Genomic DNA, 18,776 nt, shown 5'->3' with positions numbered 1-18,776 from the left:
GCTTTTTCAAGTGTTTTGGTAATTTGATGTTGCTGCTTCTTTGAACTGTAATTGAACTGCTTTTCCTAATTTAAGCATTTTAGTTACTTTGTTCCAGACTGCTTTGAAATGTTCCTCAGTCTTAGGTTTTACAGCTGACATTCAGATTCACTGAGGAAATATTTTGGGTTAAATACAAGTTAAGCTCTATTTATGGCACCTACAAAGTTTATTTATTTTACTTATTTTATTTGTTTACTTGATTTATTTACTTCACTTTATTTTACGTATTTAATGTTTCACTTCTTTACTTTATGTATTTATGTATTTATTTCATTTGTTTACTTATTTACTGATTTATTTAAAAAACAAAACCCATACTATTCTTTAAATGAAGAGGTTTTTAATCCCTATAACATGGTACTTTTTAGTCGTATCTGACACTTTTTTTTTTTTTTTTTCATGCGGATAGTCAAGATGTTACAATACAAGGACACATGGGTCAAAAAGAACAAAAAACAATAACTATTTTACTCATTTATTACTTTTTTTTTTTTTTTGCTATAGAAAATGTAATCATTGAATTAATTGAATCGAATCAAGAATCAAATTGAGATCTTGTGAATCGGAATCGGGACACCTGTAGCAATACCCAGCCCTACCAAGGTCCTCAGGTTATTCGGGTCTCTCGAACATCAGACACCCTCGCTCAGGTGACCCAGATAAAGTTGATCAAGCCTCAGCTTGTTGCCCTAGCAGTACTCTCCCACAGATCTACTGTCTTGACCCAGAGCCACCTAAAGGCTTTCTCTGAGGCCTCTGTGCTGTTATAGATGGCCCTCCTCTTCCTTTCACTTGTGATGTAGAGTGCAGTATAAGCCCTACAGAGGGACTGTCCTGCAAAGCCTCTGCACCCTACCTCCACAGGTAAGCACCTTGCCTTCCATCCTTGTATGTGGCAGTCATTAATGCGGCCCTTATATTTCTCCCTCTTTCCACTCATTGGCCTCCTCCATCTTGCCATGGCACTGTAAGCTCCAACATGACAATATTCTTCATTGCCTCTGACACCAGAACAATGTCAGGTCTGAGTGTGGTCTTAGCGACATGCTGAGGGAATCTGAGTTGTTTACCCAAGTCTGTGGTCAGCTGCCAGTCCTGCTCTGTATTGAGAATCTCTGCTATTGCTTTAGATGTTACCCTTGGTTTCTCTCCAGCTCTAATGAAGCTGATGGCTTGCTTTGAGGGTTTTGACCTCTGGGAGCTGATGATGACACTATTAATGCTCTCTGCAATGGTCTTGAGTACTTGGTCATGCTGCCAGCGGTACCGGACACCCCCAGCGGCTTCAGGCAGCAGCTGAAGATATGCTCCCAGTGTCCCCTTTCTCTGGCAAAAGGAGCAGGCTGGTGTGTCAGCCAGGCCCCAGTGGTGCAGGTTGGATAGCCTGGGAAGGACATCATAGACCGCCTGTACTTGGGAGCCTGATGCAGCGTGGCTCTGACAGCCACAGGTTTGTCCATGAGATTTTTCTCTCCACAGCTTGCTCCCATCTAGTCCAGGCAACTTTGTCTCTTTCCCACTGTTCTGCTGGACCTCTCCTCCTCAACGACTGCTTTCCCCTTATTCAAGAAAGTAGGAATGGGATTAGGAAAAATTGCAAGCTAAATTGAAACATGCGTGACCTGTATGACCATGATTAGTACGGGCCAATGGAGGGAATTTGGCCAGGACACTGGGGTTACACCCCTACACTTTTAATGAGAAGATTTTTAATGACCACAGAGAGTCAGTAGCTCGGTTTAACGTCTCATCCGAAGGACAGTGCTTGTTACAGTATAGTGTTCCCGTCACTATACTGGGGCGTTAGGACCTATACAGACCCCGGGGTGAGCACCACTTGCTGGCCTTATTAACACCTATTCCAGCAGCAATCTAGTTTTCCCAGGAGGTCTCCCATCCAGGTACTAACCAGGCTCAACCCTGCTTAGCTTCAGTGGGCAACTGGTCTTGGGCTTTTCTGATCTCTCTTCTGCCTGTTATTTTATTCCCATCACATGGCTAGTGCTGTATAAATGCCAAAAGCTCCCAAAATTTAGCATTTTTAATTCAGCGAAATGGTAGTTTTAGTTAAGCATCTAACGTATTTGAAGTTGAAAAGCCTTATCAAGTGTTACATATGTACAGTGTGATTTTGAGTAATAGTCACTACAGGTGACATTTGATGACAAGATAATTCTACTCTCGGGATATGGTCTAGTTTTGCTCTGTGGCTCAGGAAGGTTGTTTACCATAAACCCTTGAACAGTTCTCTGGATTTAAGATACTTACGTGGTACTGAAGGTGACATAGCTTATCTAAAGAAAAGCTGAACCATCATGCTGACCTTTTAAAGATATTCACGAGCACTTACTGAATAAGCAGTCCAGTTTACAGAATGGCTCTACAGTCTTCCTACCCGATGACCTTAGTGATAAATGAGTTTGTCACGCCATCAAGTCTGTCTTATTTCACCTTCTTTGGTGCAAGGTGAGATTAGGCTTTGCTGTCATCCCAGTGAACAGTGTGATCACGCTAAACAAACACCGGCACGGCTCTCATCTCCACTTTAGCATATGGGCTGTGTTGGATCATTCTAGCATTGAAATTTGCTCCACACCGTGTCCTTAATTACATTTTAGATCATCGCTCTGTTCCATTTAGTAATGAAGGGACAGCTGTAGACTTCCCCACAAGAAATGACTCATTTTTTTTGAAGGGGGCATAATTATATTTTCTCTTTCACCCTTAAATGAAGGAGTGGGTGGAAAAAGCAAAGTAGCATTTCTTTTAAAGGTGCTGTGGAGACCTTTTGACGTGGTTTTACAATCTTATCACCTAGCATAAACAGGTTTTGTCTTGGGTGAGTGAGTCTGACTGCATTCGTCCATTTGTTAAGAAGCAAAAACATAGAAATTGACAGTAGAGGCGTATTAGTTTGGCACTGGACTCGCTGTTAGCTCTTGTTGCATACTTGGCTTGTGATGGGAAAATGAATCATCACTGGTCTGCTGTAATATTTTTTTTTTTAAATCCAAGCCTCTTCTGTTTGCATTACAGTATAACACAGACCGCTAAAGGCAATACCATTACAGTCCGTTCAAGAGTAATAGGTTCTGAAGATATTTGTGTCCTATTTGTGGTCGATATACATTGTGGTCTCCTAAGAAGACTTAAAATCATAGATAAAGACAAAAGACATTTTCAACCTCTTATCTCAGCCTTTAGACTTTGAGACTCAACCACTCCTCAAATTCCACTCTAAATCAATATAAGCTGTTTTCACACCCATGGCTCTCAGTGTATTTTGTTCGAATTTTTGGAGAAATGTCTGTAGGGCTGCAACAACTAATCAATAAAATTGATAATAATTGATAATTTACATATTTGTGTGCTGTTTAACCCTTTAAAACCGGATGGAGCGCCTGCGCTCCCGTTTGCGTGTCTCTTTAAGAGCCAATAAAAACTGAACCCATATAGGTAGCACAGAAATTCTTTTTGCATACAAAACCAGAGACTTTACACGTTCAGATCAAGCCTCCCACATGCTCCTGTTGTGGTGTTTTCACCCTCTAATGAGTTTGAGTATAATGCATTTACAACAAAAACAGCACAGCCGCTAACTAAATACAAATATGTAGATTTCATGTGCTCATAACTTCATGAAAAATGCACAGATCATAGAAAATGGCACATCATCATTTAAAGCAGATTCTCACAATTAAAATTAATCCAAAATCAACATAATATATTGCGTTGATCACAAGATATTACTCACGGAATGATTTAACATACATGGCTAAAAACATGTCTCTCATCTTTTAAGGATGCAGTGTGTATCCAGTGTTCCCGGAACCATCCATGTTCGTTTTCCAACGTGGAATAACACAAAATAGGTATCACCTTAAAGCTTAGAAACTCAGCTTTTTAATGTATCTAACCATTTTGAAAAACTCCGAATGATTGCTGAGAAGTGCCTCTAAACCGGAGTTTACCGCCTGTGGGCGCCATCTTGCTGCAAAAAAATGAATAACACTTTATTCCACTACACTTTAAGCTATCGCCACAAAATTTGAACCAGATGCAGCTCACATGTAGGAGAGCATCACCAAAAAAGAATTTTTCTCCGATCTTATTGCCTTCCTGAGTTATTCCATGTCAAATAAAAAAAAAAAAAATGAAAAATTATAAAAAAAAAATATTTATCATTTGTCGTTTCTCAGCAGGAAAATGTCCAAGTGTAATGTAATTTATGTTTTCTAAAAATGTAAAAAGGGTTCTATCAAATGATACCTACCTTTTGACTCTCCTTGCAAAAGTTTTGGAGTTATGAGTCTTTACTTTTGTGTATGTCGCTCAGGAAAAAAAAATCTCTAAAAAGCCATCAGGTCTTAAAGGGTTAATGTGTGATGTTTCCTCAGCACAAAACTTTCATTTTACAGTTATATCCTTATCTGTTGTGTTACAAATTCACGTGAATACTTCCATTTTGCATGAAGGCTCGTTCCTAACAGTCTGCGTTAAACTTCAGACTGTACTGAATGAGCGGCATCAATCAGACGGGATGCATTAGAGAGGAAGACAATTAAAATTCGGCACAAAAATATTAATTTTGCTGAAATATGTTGTTGGGCGTTATATTTAGGTTTAAAAGTCAACATGTAATTCAAATATTTTATGAGAGTTGTAACTGTAAAGGGATAACTGCATGTAATTGAATGTAAATGTTAGACGTTTATTACATTTACAGGATAAAGAAATTACAGTAACAGGTTGTTGTGTCCGGAGTGTGTGTTCCTGCAGAACATTCCTCTTATCTGTTAACACTGAGTTCTTTTTTTTTTTTTTTGTCATCTTTATTATCTTTTTTAATGTTGGGATTTAAACTGTCTTTTTGCTTTATAGCTCTTTTGCATATAACATAGATATGGATATATTCACTAGATATGTTTTCATTGCATTCAAACACATTTGACACAAAATTGTCAAAATATCCCCGTAAACACAGTTTTGTCTCGTAAACAGTCGACAAAGAAAATGTGTGTCTAACAGCCTATATTGGATTCATAGATTGACATCAACCTATAGTCCTACCCGCTAAGGATGTTCATTTCGGTTTTAACCGACAAGATTGTTACAGTAGAATTAAATTAAAATGGTAAGTGTCTGTGACTCATTAAATTAACAAAATTTGTTTTCCAGGGGTTTCATTTTACATGCGCAAATACCATAAAAAACAGAAAAGGAGTATTCACATCACATCACGCACCTGCAGCGCAGAATAAACTCTTATAGCATATAAAAGGAATAAATACGCAAAGTATATTCACTTAAACAATTTACAGATTAACAAAACGAAAGAAAAAAAAAACTGTGTGACAAGTAATAGCCTATATGCTGAGTTTTAATTTATTTTTTGCCACTCTCCACACAAACATAGGCAAGACACATTGCTATGTGACGTCAACATGCATTTATCATTCTTACAATCACTACCAGAATGTCCACCTTCACAATGAACTCTGTTAAACTCTGTTCAATTCAACAGTTCTCTTCACAAAACGAAATAAATTTCAAACACTGGCTAAGAGCAGTGTGAAAATTACTAAGAACACAGACATAACAAAGCTAATGTTTTATACTAAGCTCAAAAGAAAAACCTTTAACCTTTAATTAAATTAAGCTTACTGAATCGCATGCTATTGTCAGATAAACAGATAAAGCGCAACCAAACTGATGTGTTTATGGTGCATGTCAGTTATGTTGTCTCCGGCGGGGCGGACAGGTCGCGGTAGGGGCGGGGCTTAAATAGACGATATTATCTGATATAGCGATTGATTTATTGATTATTTTTTTTTTTTTTAAAGGCAATTATCGATAAAATATTTTTACATATCGCCTAGCCCTAGTTGGCACGTTTGTTTGAAGGACAGCATTGGACAGGATGTGGAATAGTGTGTTTTGTCAATAAAATAAAGAAAATTGGGCTTTTTATCCGATTAATCACAATAATAATCGGCCAACTAATAACCGTTAGTTGCAGCCCTAGTTGTTTGGTCATCTTGTTTTGGAGGGTATCCCTTGTTTATTTGGCTGAATGACCAACATTGACTTTTATCACTTACTTTCATTTGCTTCCTGTTAATATAGACAAGGGTTTGACAGCTGTTCCAATCACTCCAATGCCTGAACATGGAAGACCTACTGATTTTAGGCTCTTGCCTAAAGTAATGATAATTTAAGGATATTTTCATCACTAAGGACAAAGCTGAATTTTCAGCATCCATTACTTCAGTCTTCAGTGTCATTTGATAATCTTTGATCAATAGAAAGCTCAAAAGAACATCATTTATTTGAAATCAAAATATTTTGTAACAATTTCTTTGTCACTTTTGATCAACTTAATGTAATCCAGCTAAGTAAAAGTATTAATTTCTTTAAAAAAAATCTTACAGACTCCAAACCTTTGAAAATATCATGAATGTGTATAGGCTATAATGTAACTAAAAAGTGCCATTTATATGTATGAATGAAAAGAGCTCATTTACCATGTAATACTGTGGACAAGAGCCTAGCAGTTTAAAGTGCAATTTGAATACCCACTATAGCAAGTTGCCATGGCAGCAGAAGCATATTGCAGCCCACTGTTAAGTCCAATTGCAGGTTTATATCTGCATAGATTTACTTGGTCAATTAATGTGGATATTTCCTGCTCATCCAAGTAGTCTGAAAGAGACGCTAAAATGCCACCCATCTATTCAGCAGGTCTAAACAGTCACACATTAAAAATTGAGGGAGCGCATAAATGCTTATATCAGATAAAATTTTCTCTGTACTGTCCTACCTTAGCTGTGATATGGCATCTGAGATTTGTGATTACAACACATCTCGCAGCCATCGTAATGTTATCCAGTTATATCTACGCAGTGAGCAGCACTATAATAATATGAAATCATTTCAATTTCTGTAGAATTAATGAGATCTGTTGAGAGCATGAAACTCAAGCAGCCTTTTCTTATTTGTAATATGTTCAATGTGAAATTAACCTGAGTTTGTTCAGAAACCTCCTGAGGTTCTTGAGTGACAAGAGGAGAGTCAGAGGTGGTGTTTTGAAAAGGGCATTGGAAGCAGGGGACAAAGATGTATCAAAAGTCCCTCATGCACACCGTTGGACCCCAAATCTTGTCTGTCTCCCTCCTTCTCTCCAATGTCTTGAGGAAACATCCATCCATACTAACCTTTTGCTAAAAGAGAGAGAATCCATTGCTAAGACTTTGAGCTAGAGACAGTTGAATGAAGCATTAATCAACAGGTATTTATTTTAGGACAGCTTCATTTTTCATTGCATAGCATGATCAGTCAATACAATCAAGGGTTGTGCACCATTCAGAATGAAAATGCCTTTTAAATTTAGTTCCTGAATTGAAATTGAGTTTGAACTGAGCTAGCAAACTGAATGTAGAATTCAAATTTTGAATTGGAATTCAAATAATTCATATAAATAATTTGTATCTTAAAGTTACATAAAGTTTTATAATAAAAAAAAAAAAAAAAAGATTTTTCAATGTTTTTAAAAGAAGTATCTTCTGCTTACCAAGGCTGCATTTATTTGGTCCAAAATACAGCAAAAACAGTAATATTGTGAAATATTTTGTGCAACATTGTCTTTACTGTCACTTTTGATCAATTTAATGCATCCTTGTTGAATAAAAGCCCACAAACTTTTAAACAGTAGTGTATAATGTTACAAAAGCTTTCTATTTCAGATAAATGCTGTTCTTTTGAACTTTCTATTCATCAAAGAATCCTGGGGGGGGGGGGACTGTTAACATTCTTCATAATAATAATAATAATAAATGTTTGAGCAGCAAATCCAGGATCCAGTTCTTCATCTGTGAATTTTGCCCAACCCTGCTACAGCCATGACATCTGTCATGAGTATTGTAGTATTCTCAGCTGTATTTTACAGATTTTACCACGTTTCAAGCCATTATCCCCACCCCACAAACAGAGGTTTTGGTTCTGTTGATAAGCATGTGTGCATGTTTGTTTTAAAAGGATGATATCAGAGATTTGTGTTAATATTGTTGAGACTGTACACACAGAAAAGGACAGACATTAATATGCATACACGTTATATGGTTCATTTGTTTTTGCCAAAAAGCAGCGGTGTATTGAGATATTTCTATGCGTAAGTGCATTACTGGAATGCAATTAAGAATTATTAGTGCAAAACAGATATTAATGAAAACAAACATGGAGGTTGTTTTCTTTAAGTGCCTATGGTCTGATGTGTATTAATGGGGGTTTTCTTCATCATATGTGAGCTAGCTGGGGAAAAAAAAAAAACAACAACCTTAAAATGACACTTTTTTTCTTGCCCAGTGTTTAGAAAATAGTTAAATGCTAATTGAAGACCAGTCTTGCATGACAAACTAAGACCTTTATTAAGTGCACAACTCCTTAAATCCCCTCAAGTGTTCTAGCCAGCAAGAGCGTTGTGTCCTTTTAGCAATATTTATTGCTTTTATCCCACTGCACAGGCTAGTTGGGCGCCCCTACATACCTGACACATCATAAAGAGCTGATGAACACTTGCTTAACCAGATCGAAAGAAGCAAATTGTAAAATGGACTTTCCTTGCTATTTTTGTGTACTTAAGCTACATGGGCCCAAGGTTAGCAGTCCCAGTAGTACTGTTAGATATGAATGTATGATAAATTCAATTTAAATAGCCTTTAGATTTAGATAAATCACTATGACAATAAGCATATGATGTAATATCACATACTTTGGAAATGTTGTGAAAATAATTTGCTGTTTTATATAATAGAAATTATCCTTTCAGATAAGCTTCTAGTGTCATATTTGGGGTCGTGTGAAAAACTATTAACTAGATGGTGTTATTGCTTTGTGATGTCATGTGGGAAAGCATTGCATAGTTTGAATAACAAATTGATGTGCAAATTTAAGCAGTTCAATGGCAAGAAAAATAAGCTGTCATGTTTTTTCAGACCTCTGACTTTCTTCCTTCAGTTGACCACAAAAGATGCAAGGCAGCATGTTTATGTATTAGGACTGGGTAAAAAGGGTAATTTTAATCGATTCTCACTTTTACAAATAAATTAGTACTTGAATCCCAAGAATTGATTGTAGCGTGACTAGCGTAAAAATTGCAATAAGCTTTGTGCATTGTTACGTTTGATAACACAAAGTCTCAGATTTCAAATTCTGTCGATTTCATTACAAAATTCAAAAAATACCTCAAACCATTTCGGCTCCAAACCACATAATAGCTGTTTCAGCCCCAAATTTTTGCTAGCCGAAATTTCTGTGCATTCCTATATAGAAGTATTATGAAATTGGTCCATTTGACTTGTGTGCTATAATCTAAATCTATTGCAAGCCTTTCAATAGCTGTATGTGAGGAAGATACCTAATTTTAAGTTGTTCTCAGAACAGCAGAAAATCTTCCCCTCTTTCATGTTCCTATACTTGGCTTAAACACAAACAAGATTCATTCTTTAATGTATTGACAGTCATTTTACAAACAGTTAGTGGGGTTGAGCTACACTGGTTAAAATAAACAACCTAAGAAAGGAGGACATTGTGTGTTGTTCTGGTGTATTTAATGCTAGGCTGTGTGCCTCAGGTTGGTGAATCTCTGAGAGAATGATGACCATGTTGTTCAGAGAGAAAGAGAGTTTGTGTATCTGTAGGGGGTGTGACTGGCTCTCTTCCAGACAGCCACAGCCCTTATGCTGTCCATGTGTTCAGGGTCTCTCTCTCATCCTGGCCAAGAGAGCAAAATAAAATAAAGGATATTTAAGGCAGAATTCAAGGTTCAAGTTTTGTTTGCATAAAATGAGCCTGGCTGCTAAAATATAAAGGAAAAAAATTATATACAGTGGGTACAGAAAGTATTCAGACCCCCTTAAATTTTTCACTCTGTTATATTGCAGCCATTTGCTAAAATCATTTAAGTTCATTTTTTTCCCTCATTAATGTACACACAGCACCCCATATTGACAGAAAAACACAGAATTGTTGACATTTTTGCAGATTTATTAAAAAAGAAAAACTGAAATATCACATGGTCCTAAGTATTCAGACCCTTTGCTGTGACACTCATATATTTAAGTCAGGTGCTGTCCATTTCTTCTGATCATCCTTGAGATGGTTCTACACCTTCATTTGAGTCCAGCTGTGTTTGATTATACTGATTAGACTTGATTAGGAAAGCCACACACCTGTCTATATAAGACCTTATAGCTCACGGTGCATATCAGAGCAAATGAGAATCATGAGGTCAAAGGAACTGCCTGAAGAGCTCAGAGACAGAATTGTGGCAAGGCACAGATCTGGCCAAGGTTACAAAAAGATCACTGTGGCTGAGCTCCAGAGATGCAGTCGGGAGATGGGAGAAAGTTGTAGAAAGTCAACCATCACTGCAGCCCTCCACCAATCGGGGCTTTATGGCAGAGTGGCCCGACGGAAGCCTCTCCTCAGTGCAAGACACATGAAAGCCCGCATGGAGTTTGCTAAGATGGTGAGAAATAAGATTCTCTGGTCTGATGAGACCAAGATAGAACTTTTTGGCCTTAATTCTAAGCGGTATGTGTGGAGAAAACCAGGCACTGCTCATCACCTGTCCAATACAGTCCCAACAGTGAAGCATGGTGGTGGCAGCATCATGCTGTGGGGGTGTTTTTCAGTTGCAGGGACAGGACGACTGGTTACAATCGAGGGAAAGATGGATGCGGCCAAGTACAGGGATATCCTGGACGAAAACCTTCTCCAGAGTGCTCAGGACCTCAGACTGGGCCAAAGGTTTACCTTCCAACAAGACAGTGACCCTAAGCACACAGCTAAAATAACGAAGGAGTGGCTTCACAACAACTCCGTGACTGTTCTTGAATGGCCCAGCCAGAGCCCTGACTTAAACCCAATTGAGCATCTCTGGAGAAACCTAAAAATGGCTGTCCACCAACGTTTACCATCCAACCTGACAGAACTGGAGAGGATCTGCAAGGAGGAATGGCAGAGGATCCCCAAATCCAGGTGTGAAAAACTTGTTGCATCTTTCCCAAAAAGACTCATGGCTGTATTAGATCAAAAGGGTGCTTCTACTAAATACTGAGCAAAGGGTCTGAATACTTAGGACCATGTGATATTTCAGTTTTTCTTTTTTAATAAATCTGCAAAAATATCAACAATTCTGTGTTTTTCTGTCAATATGGGGTGCTGTGTGTACATTAATGAGGGGAAAAAAATGAACTTAAATGATTTTAGCAAATGGCTGCAATATAACAAAGAGTGAAAAATTTAAGGGGGTCTGAATACTTTCCGTACCCACTGTGTAATATATATATATATATATGTGTACATATGTTACTATTGGATTGGTAGACACTGGGCACAATCTCTACATCTAAAAATCAGGATTGAATCCTATAATATGGGCTGGGCCAGTACTTTAAGTGGTTTGTAATGTTCCTGCCCTAATCAACTAATCAAGGTGAGTAGTGTAGTTTTATGAAGCTGACAGAGAGGCTGCCCTCTCTGTATGTCTTTTCCTCATAAAGTCATTTGTGTGCCGAGTTGGAATACAGCCTGTTGTGCTTGGTTGTCAGCCCGGCCCTGCTGAGCTCTGCGTCCCTATTAATGATCTCCTCCATTACCATCACTACCGTCTCCCTTCAGCATCCTCTTTCAAAGCCTCCGCTTCAGTCACCTTGACACCAGCCCCCCGGCAACAGCCTCCCAGCCATAGATGTGACTGCAGTTGTCTGGAGGCAGTCAGCTCTTGTTAGCCTCCAGCATATAAACACATGAATAATGTTTGGGTGCCTTTAGTTGATGATCTCTTGAATGTAGACCTCCATCTGTCAGTCCTTACATAATCATGTTATTACTATTGATGATTTTTTTGTCGGTGGTGGTGGTGGTGGTGTTTTTTTTTTTTTTTTTTTTACTTTTGGCATCAAGTCATCAAGATGAACATTTTCATAATTTTTTTTCCCCACTCCAGTGTTTTCTGCCTGTTTGTTGTCTTATGTTAATTAGCTTAGCATGCTAATTGGTTAACATGTTAACCAGTTGTCATTCTTTCTAATATGGTTCGTCAGCTATCAGGTTAACCTTAAGCTTTGTTAGCATTAAGTTAGCTTAGCATGTTAATCTGGTTAGCATGCTAAGTAATGCTTTTTTGTATATTCTTTCTCACACTAAAAGTTCTCTTCAACAGCCTGTTGAATGTGCATCCTTAAGTAGCTCAATGTGTAAAGCCAGATGCCTGGTGAGCACCTTACCCAAAGATAGTGGGTTTGAATCCAGGGTGGAGTGGTTTTATGAAATTGTGTGTTTTGATTCCTTTATTGCCTCTTGGATTAGAAATAAATGTTTTTTATTCATGCTGTGTTCATTTACATCTAAGCTTCTGTACATTCTGAGTTCATTCTCACCTGTAATTCTGAACCAGCTGTTTTTCATGTTTGTTCAGTTTCTGCTGTTTTTGCTCTTCCTGCTCCGTATTGCGCTACAGCATGATGAGCTGCAGAATGATCTAAAGTAAAGTTATTAAATATAACATGCAGTGCATTTTTATATTCTTCATTTTGAGTTCAGTTTCACATGAACTACTGAACTTCGGCAGTTAGGTAAATGTTCACCTGCCCGGTGGTGCAATGAGCTGAGAAATGGACACCAGACCCAGAGGTTGTGGGTTCAAATCCCGTGTGGGGTGACTTTATACAATTGTGTGTAATGAGTCATTTTGATTCCTTTATTATCCAAATAAGCATTGTAATACTCTTTATTCCTCTTGGATTAGATACAAGTGTTTTTAGTTCATTCGGTGTTCATTCTCATCTGAACTTCTATTAATTTTGAGTTCATTCCCACCTGTGCTTCTGAACCAGCTGTTTTGCATGTACGTTCAATTTCTGCTGTTATTTTTTTTTATATATATATATATATATATATATATATATATATATATAATATAATTTTATTATTTATTTTATTTGTTTTTTTTTATATACCTGATGACCAACTGCTCTCTTCCAAATTGAAACATTTATGTTTGACAGGGCCAAATGCTGTCTGTTGAAGTGAGTCAGGAGTTTTGTGGGTTTAACATCCTGATACAGTATCTTTATGTTGACAGGGTATGAAAACAACATCCAGCCTAAATAAAGAATTCAAAATAATGCTTAAATAAACTCCACATCGACTTGTTATTCCACAAAGAGGCCCAGAATGCTTGTGGCCTAATTCCCAATCCCGTAAATGTCGGCACGTATACAAATCACTCACGGGCCAGCATGGAGTGGACTGAGAGATAAATAGATGGGGAGAAATAAAGAGAGGGGGCAATCTCTGAAAATCAATTCTGACCTTCAGCTTGTTTAGAGTAGAGGGCAAATAGAAGGATTGCTTGATTACTGAACATGACCCCACCGATAGAGAAATATTTGGTCACAATCATCTTATGAGCAAGCACCGGTGAAATCTAAAGGAGGTTTTTACATTTTCCCACCTGATGTTGAGGAAGAATTGTGCAAATTATATTAGATTATAAATTTATCAGATTATAATGTTAAAATATTTAATAAATGAATATGTAAGGAACAAGCGTAAATCTAAAGTGAAAATTAAAAATGAAAATCATCATTTATTTACCCTCATTTCATTACAAACTCGTATGACTTTCTTCTGTGGAGTACAAGAGAAGAGATTTTGAAAAATGTTTTTGTGCATACAACAAAAGTCAAGTGGGTCCAAAACAACAGATGGCCTTTCATTGTGTGGACAAAAAACAACTTAAAAAAAACTTTAAAAAAAAAAACCAATTTGTTCAAGGGGAAAAAATAAAGTCCGACAGGTTTGGATTGACATGAGGGTGAATAAATTACACGATTTTCATTTTTTGGTGAACTATCCCTTTAATGAATTAGTAAATAAGGATTTTCCTCCACATGACCAAGATCTTATTGTATCTATCCTCTTGCTCTTGTCTAAAATCTTAGTTGCTAGATTTCTGCTCTCTACCTCCCCGGAAGCCTTGCTGCAGTGTCAGTCATCAATAGGGTTGGGAACCGAGAACCGGTTCTCATCCGGAACCGGTAGTGTTTTTTGAAAAGAACCGGAACCGTGCAAGATTTCTAAGTTTCGGTTCCGAAAACGGTTCTGGTGTGATGGGTGGACGAAGTGCGGGGAGCTTATCCTTTAATAGAGACATCTCACATCATGAATATTATAGCAATGAATGCACTGAAAAGCCCTCGCGCTGCTCATATACGTCAGATTTCAATGTAGAGAGAGAGAGAGAGAGGTGCCCAAAGCTGCACGATTAATCTTTAAAAGATCGCGTTTTCGATTTCATCACCCACATGATCTGATTCCTAAATGACAACGATTCGCCTGTGTATATTAAACCTTTGACAAAAATAAAATTGCGACATTCAAATCTGCGTTCGCGCTGCCGTTGATCTAAAGAGAGTTGTCGTGTAGATATAAACAGCTTCACAAACAATCTTTTCAAACGCACAGTATCATTATTTCTGTGTGACAAATAGGCCTATTCCAATTATAACAGAAGTATACAAAAGCTTATTATCCAGATAGAAACGCTGATGTTTATGTATAATAAATTACCTTCTGAAAGTAACTGGACTTCAAATAACGACTGTATCGATTGCATTGTTACGCCACTAGGTGGCAACAAATTTACTGTCTATCACATTCTTTCAGAAACAAGTCTTTATGAATCCAACTTATTAAAATATTCTGTTTCACCTGTCTGGATCTTACATGCGTGTTCAAGCATCTTATCTAATTTGTGCTAACACTTTAGGTTCATTTATGAACTAACCATGAGTAATACATTTGTTACTGTATTTGTTAATCTTTGTTAATGTTAGTTAATAAAAATACAGCTGTTCTTAGTTTGTTCATGTTACTTCACAGTGCATTAACTAATGTTAACAAATACAACTCTTGAATTTAATGATGTATTAGTAAATGTTGAAATTAACATTAACAGAGATTAATAAATGCTGTAGAAATGCAGTTCATTATTAGTTCATGTTAATGTAGTTAACTTATGAACCTTATTGTAAAGTGTTAGCGATTTTGTTGAGATTAACAGAATAATAAACACAAAAAGGACTGTTTGAGTCGAGTATTGTGCATTTTTCCCTTACTACTATTTTTTTATTAGTTGTTTAATTATTTTAATGGAACCGGAACCGGAATCGTTAGGCAGAACTGGAATCGGAACTGGAACCGAAAAATTTTTCACGATTCCCAACCCTAATCATCAACAGGCTGGTCAGTTGACAGCTGCGTCTCTGAGGAAGAATGCACACGTGCTCTTGACTCCAATGTTTCTCTTGTTGCATAATAATGTGTTTGGAAATACTGACAAGATTCAGTGTCTTTTCAAAGTCCTGCTGCTGGCATAAAGCAGTCCATCATATCTGATCTGTCTGCAATTTGTGAATGAGGACTGATTGTGAGCGAGGGACATCATGGCAGGGCACATTTTTAGCTAAGTGCAGGTGCATAGCAGATAAAAAAAAAAAAAAATGACTAACCTTGTTTCAAAATGGTTTCTGTGAGAAATCCATTTAAAAAAAATTCTATTTTGCCTAAACCCTCCCAAACACCATGTACTAGTTTCCGGTTGATTAAAGCAAAGGCTAAAACTCATTCAATATTCTGGGCTTATCGGCTACAAGCACTGCCGGCTCTCAACACTGATTAATTGTTCCGCTGCTCCTATAAACCTTGACACACATATCCATGATAATCCACCTGAAACGCAGAAATATCTGACTGCTTTTATTGTGTGTGTGTGTGTGTGTTAAAATAATAACCCCATGAACGTGTGCGATGACTATTCCAACACCATTTACCACAGAAAGCACTGATGAAAGTTGACATGGCATGAAGAGCATTTTAAAATTTATAGGTGCCAGCCAGGCACACTTAATTGTTTCCATATTAAATGAATCAGGGTGTGCGATTAGTTGGGCTTGCTTTCCTTGCCACTTCTAAGTTTGTTTTTTATGATTGTTTTGAATTATGCATGCAGAAAAACAAATGACACTGGCTTCTCATCGATACATCTCATTTGTCTGTGACCACTATGGTCTAAAAAGCAAATGAGCCACAAATAAGGTGGTACATTGAATGTCAGGTTGAAAGGACTTCTGTGTATGCAATCCAATCAGTGATTCAAAATACCTCTTATCCAAGATATCAAAGAGCTTTTTTTTACCATATTTTGGTGACCCAGTGTATTTATAAATCAATAAGCCATGTGTTCAGTAATGGTTCATTAGCATAGAAATATAGATCTGCTGTATTAAAATCAATTCCATTGTTTTGCAGTTACGGATATCATCCAGTCAGTCAGAACTATGCCTTCTGTTGTATTAATAATATTGATTGTGTGTTTTGCAGGCCTCTCTGGTAACCCTGCTGATTTGGAAAAGCGCCACACATCATTTGGTAAAAACTTCATCCCCCCCAAGAAGCCCAAGACCTTTCTGCAGTTGGTATGGGAGGCCCTGCAGGATGTCACCCTCATTATCCTGGAGGTGGCAGCCATTATTTCTTTGGGCTTGTCCTTCTACCACCCACAAGGGGATGGCAACGACAGTAAGTAGTGGCTTTAAACAGAGTTTTTGATAAGTCAATATTGTTTGGGTTGTTTTCCTGCACACAAACTAAGATAAACTATTAATTCGAAAACATTTATAAATTGAAAAGAAATAAACTGAAACCATTAATGCAAAGTGTAAAATATATATATATATATAAAAACAAATACACTACTATTCAAAAGTTTGGAGTAGGTAAGATTTAGATAAGGGTTTTTTTTTTTTTATTATTATTATTTTTTTTTTTTTACATTTTTGAAAGAAGTGGTAAAGTTTTGTAGAGCTTCTGCCTTTTCTTTACTGTTCAGAAAGTAGTCTAATGTTTTTCGTTTTGATTCTGACTTTATTAGTGACTCAACATTTTGGCGTCTTATGTTTTAATAATGGCCTCATTTGGGACTTTGGTTCATAAGCACCGCTCTGAATGCTGGAAATTTGAATTTGGCTGCGACTGCAGGCTCTTCCTTTTACCCATATGGCTCAAACCACAAGGATGACCTTAGACAGTCGTCAAGTTCTCCAGGAGGAAATTAGGTCAATGAAGTGTAAATCTGCGATAAAACATGTTTCTGGCAAGAGGAAACTTTCCAAAGAAGAGACTCCCATAAAACATAAGTGTGCAGCTGCTGTTGTAATTGCTTGTACCCTTAATGGTCTGTAAAGGTTGTATGAACATGTATAAAGATTATCTTTAGTTTAGATTGGTAAGATAGAGATTTTTTTTTGCAGAGGATGTTATAAGGGATTGATTTTCTCTTATTGTTTTTATGTTATTCCAGACTGTGGCCAAGCAGCTGGGGGTGTTGAAGATGAGGGCGAGGCCCAGGCAGGATGGATTGAAGGTGCTGCCATCTTGTTTTCAGTTATAATCGTGGTGCTAGTGACGGCCTTCAATGACTGGAGCAAAGAGAAACAGTTCCGTGGGCTTCAGAGCCGCATAGAACAGGAGCAGAAGTTTACAGTCATCCGCAAGGGTCAGGTCATCCAGATCCCTGTGGCTGAGATCGTCGTGGGAGATATTGCACAAATCAAATACGGTAAGAGTTCCATCTGAGAGCTGAGAAAATTTCCACAGTATGACGGATCTAGATGTGACACGTCACTGTATTCAGTGATCTCTGCCATATTTGTTTTATGAATGCTGTGGCATTTATAAAGCATAGTTTTTCCTCCAGAACCCTTTGGCTTTTTATTAAACCTCAGAAGCGAGTTCCTCATTGAATTCACCAGCGGTTGTGATGGATCATATGTGACTGCCAGTCTTTTCTGAGAGACAAAGCATGGCTCATGACTCATGCTTACCGGCTTGCGTGAGTCACCGTGCTGCTGCTCATGGTGCCTGCAATGTGGGCGACGCGTGGGGTGTCCAAGAGACACAGGAGAGATCTGTCGTCATGGTCGCCAAATCGGCCTCTGCTCCTCTCCTCTTGCTGAATTGCAGAATGTGTCTTTCTCTGTATCTTTTTCTCTCTCAAAGTCATTCCACAGTCATTCAACACCCCATGTTCTTTTCCATCAGGTGACCTTCTCCCAGCTGATGGTATCTTGATCCAGGGTAATGACCTGAAGATTGATGAAAGCTCTCTCACTGGGGAGTCCGATCATGTCCGCAAATCTCTGGAGAAGGACCCCATGCTCCTTTCCGGTGAGATGGAGTGTCTACATCCCCTTTAAACTGTTAGATTCCATTGTAGGGTGCAAAAGAGACCATAATCTGGGATTAAACATGGAAATATACAAAGTATTAAGATTTTAGAAAGAGAAAAAAATTATTTTAGACCCCACATTAATGGGCTAGGCATGGATGCTCTACTATTTCTAGAAACCACTTTGCAGCTTTGCTCTTATTTGAAGTATTGTCATTCAGAAGGTAAGCAGTTATTTAGCACAGGCTTTTGTCCAAAGCGACTTACAGTACACTACAGAACCAATCCTCCTGAAGCAGCCTTGATGTTAAGTGCCTTGCTCAAGCACACAGTCTGCTTATGAAGTTGTGAGTTGAGTGTTGTTAAAAATATTGATATTTCAATATGTATCAATACTGAAGTATCTGAAATGATTCCAAAACAACTCCATTCTGTAGTAACG

The 18,776-nt window shown here is 37.7% G+C and overlaps 1 protein-coding gene across 7 annotated transcripts in view; it reads left to right on the top strand.

Annotated features, from left to right (window-relative positions):
* Positions 1-18,776, top strand: part of atp2b4 (ATPase plasma membrane Ca2+ transporting 4) — a 110,309-nt gene that overhangs the window by 56,400 nt on the left and 35,133 nt on the right. For all 7 annotated transcript variants that reach the window (XM_051911715.1, XM_051911718.1, XM_051911712.1 and 4 more), the window contains 3 exons: positions 16,489-16,686; positions 17,468-17,725; positions 18,208-18,333. In XM_051911715.1, coding sequence (XP_051767675.1) covers positions 16,489-16,686; positions 17,468-17,725; positions 18,208-18,333 — 582 coding nt within the window. The remainder of the gene's footprint in view (positions 1-16,488; positions 16,687-17,467; positions 17,726-18,207; positions 18,334-18,776) is intronic.

Source organism: Ctenopharyngodon idella, chromosome 11 (assembly GCF_019924925.1).
Source record: "Ctenopharyngodon idella isolate HZGC_01 chromosome 11, HZGC01, whole genome shotgun sequence".
Classification (NCBI taxonomy): domain Eukaryota; kingdom Metazoa; phylum Chordata; class Actinopteri; order Cypriniformes; family Xenocyprididae; genus Ctenopharyngodon; species Ctenopharyngodon idella.
This window is presented reverse-complemented; position numbering and strand designations above follow the sequence as displayed.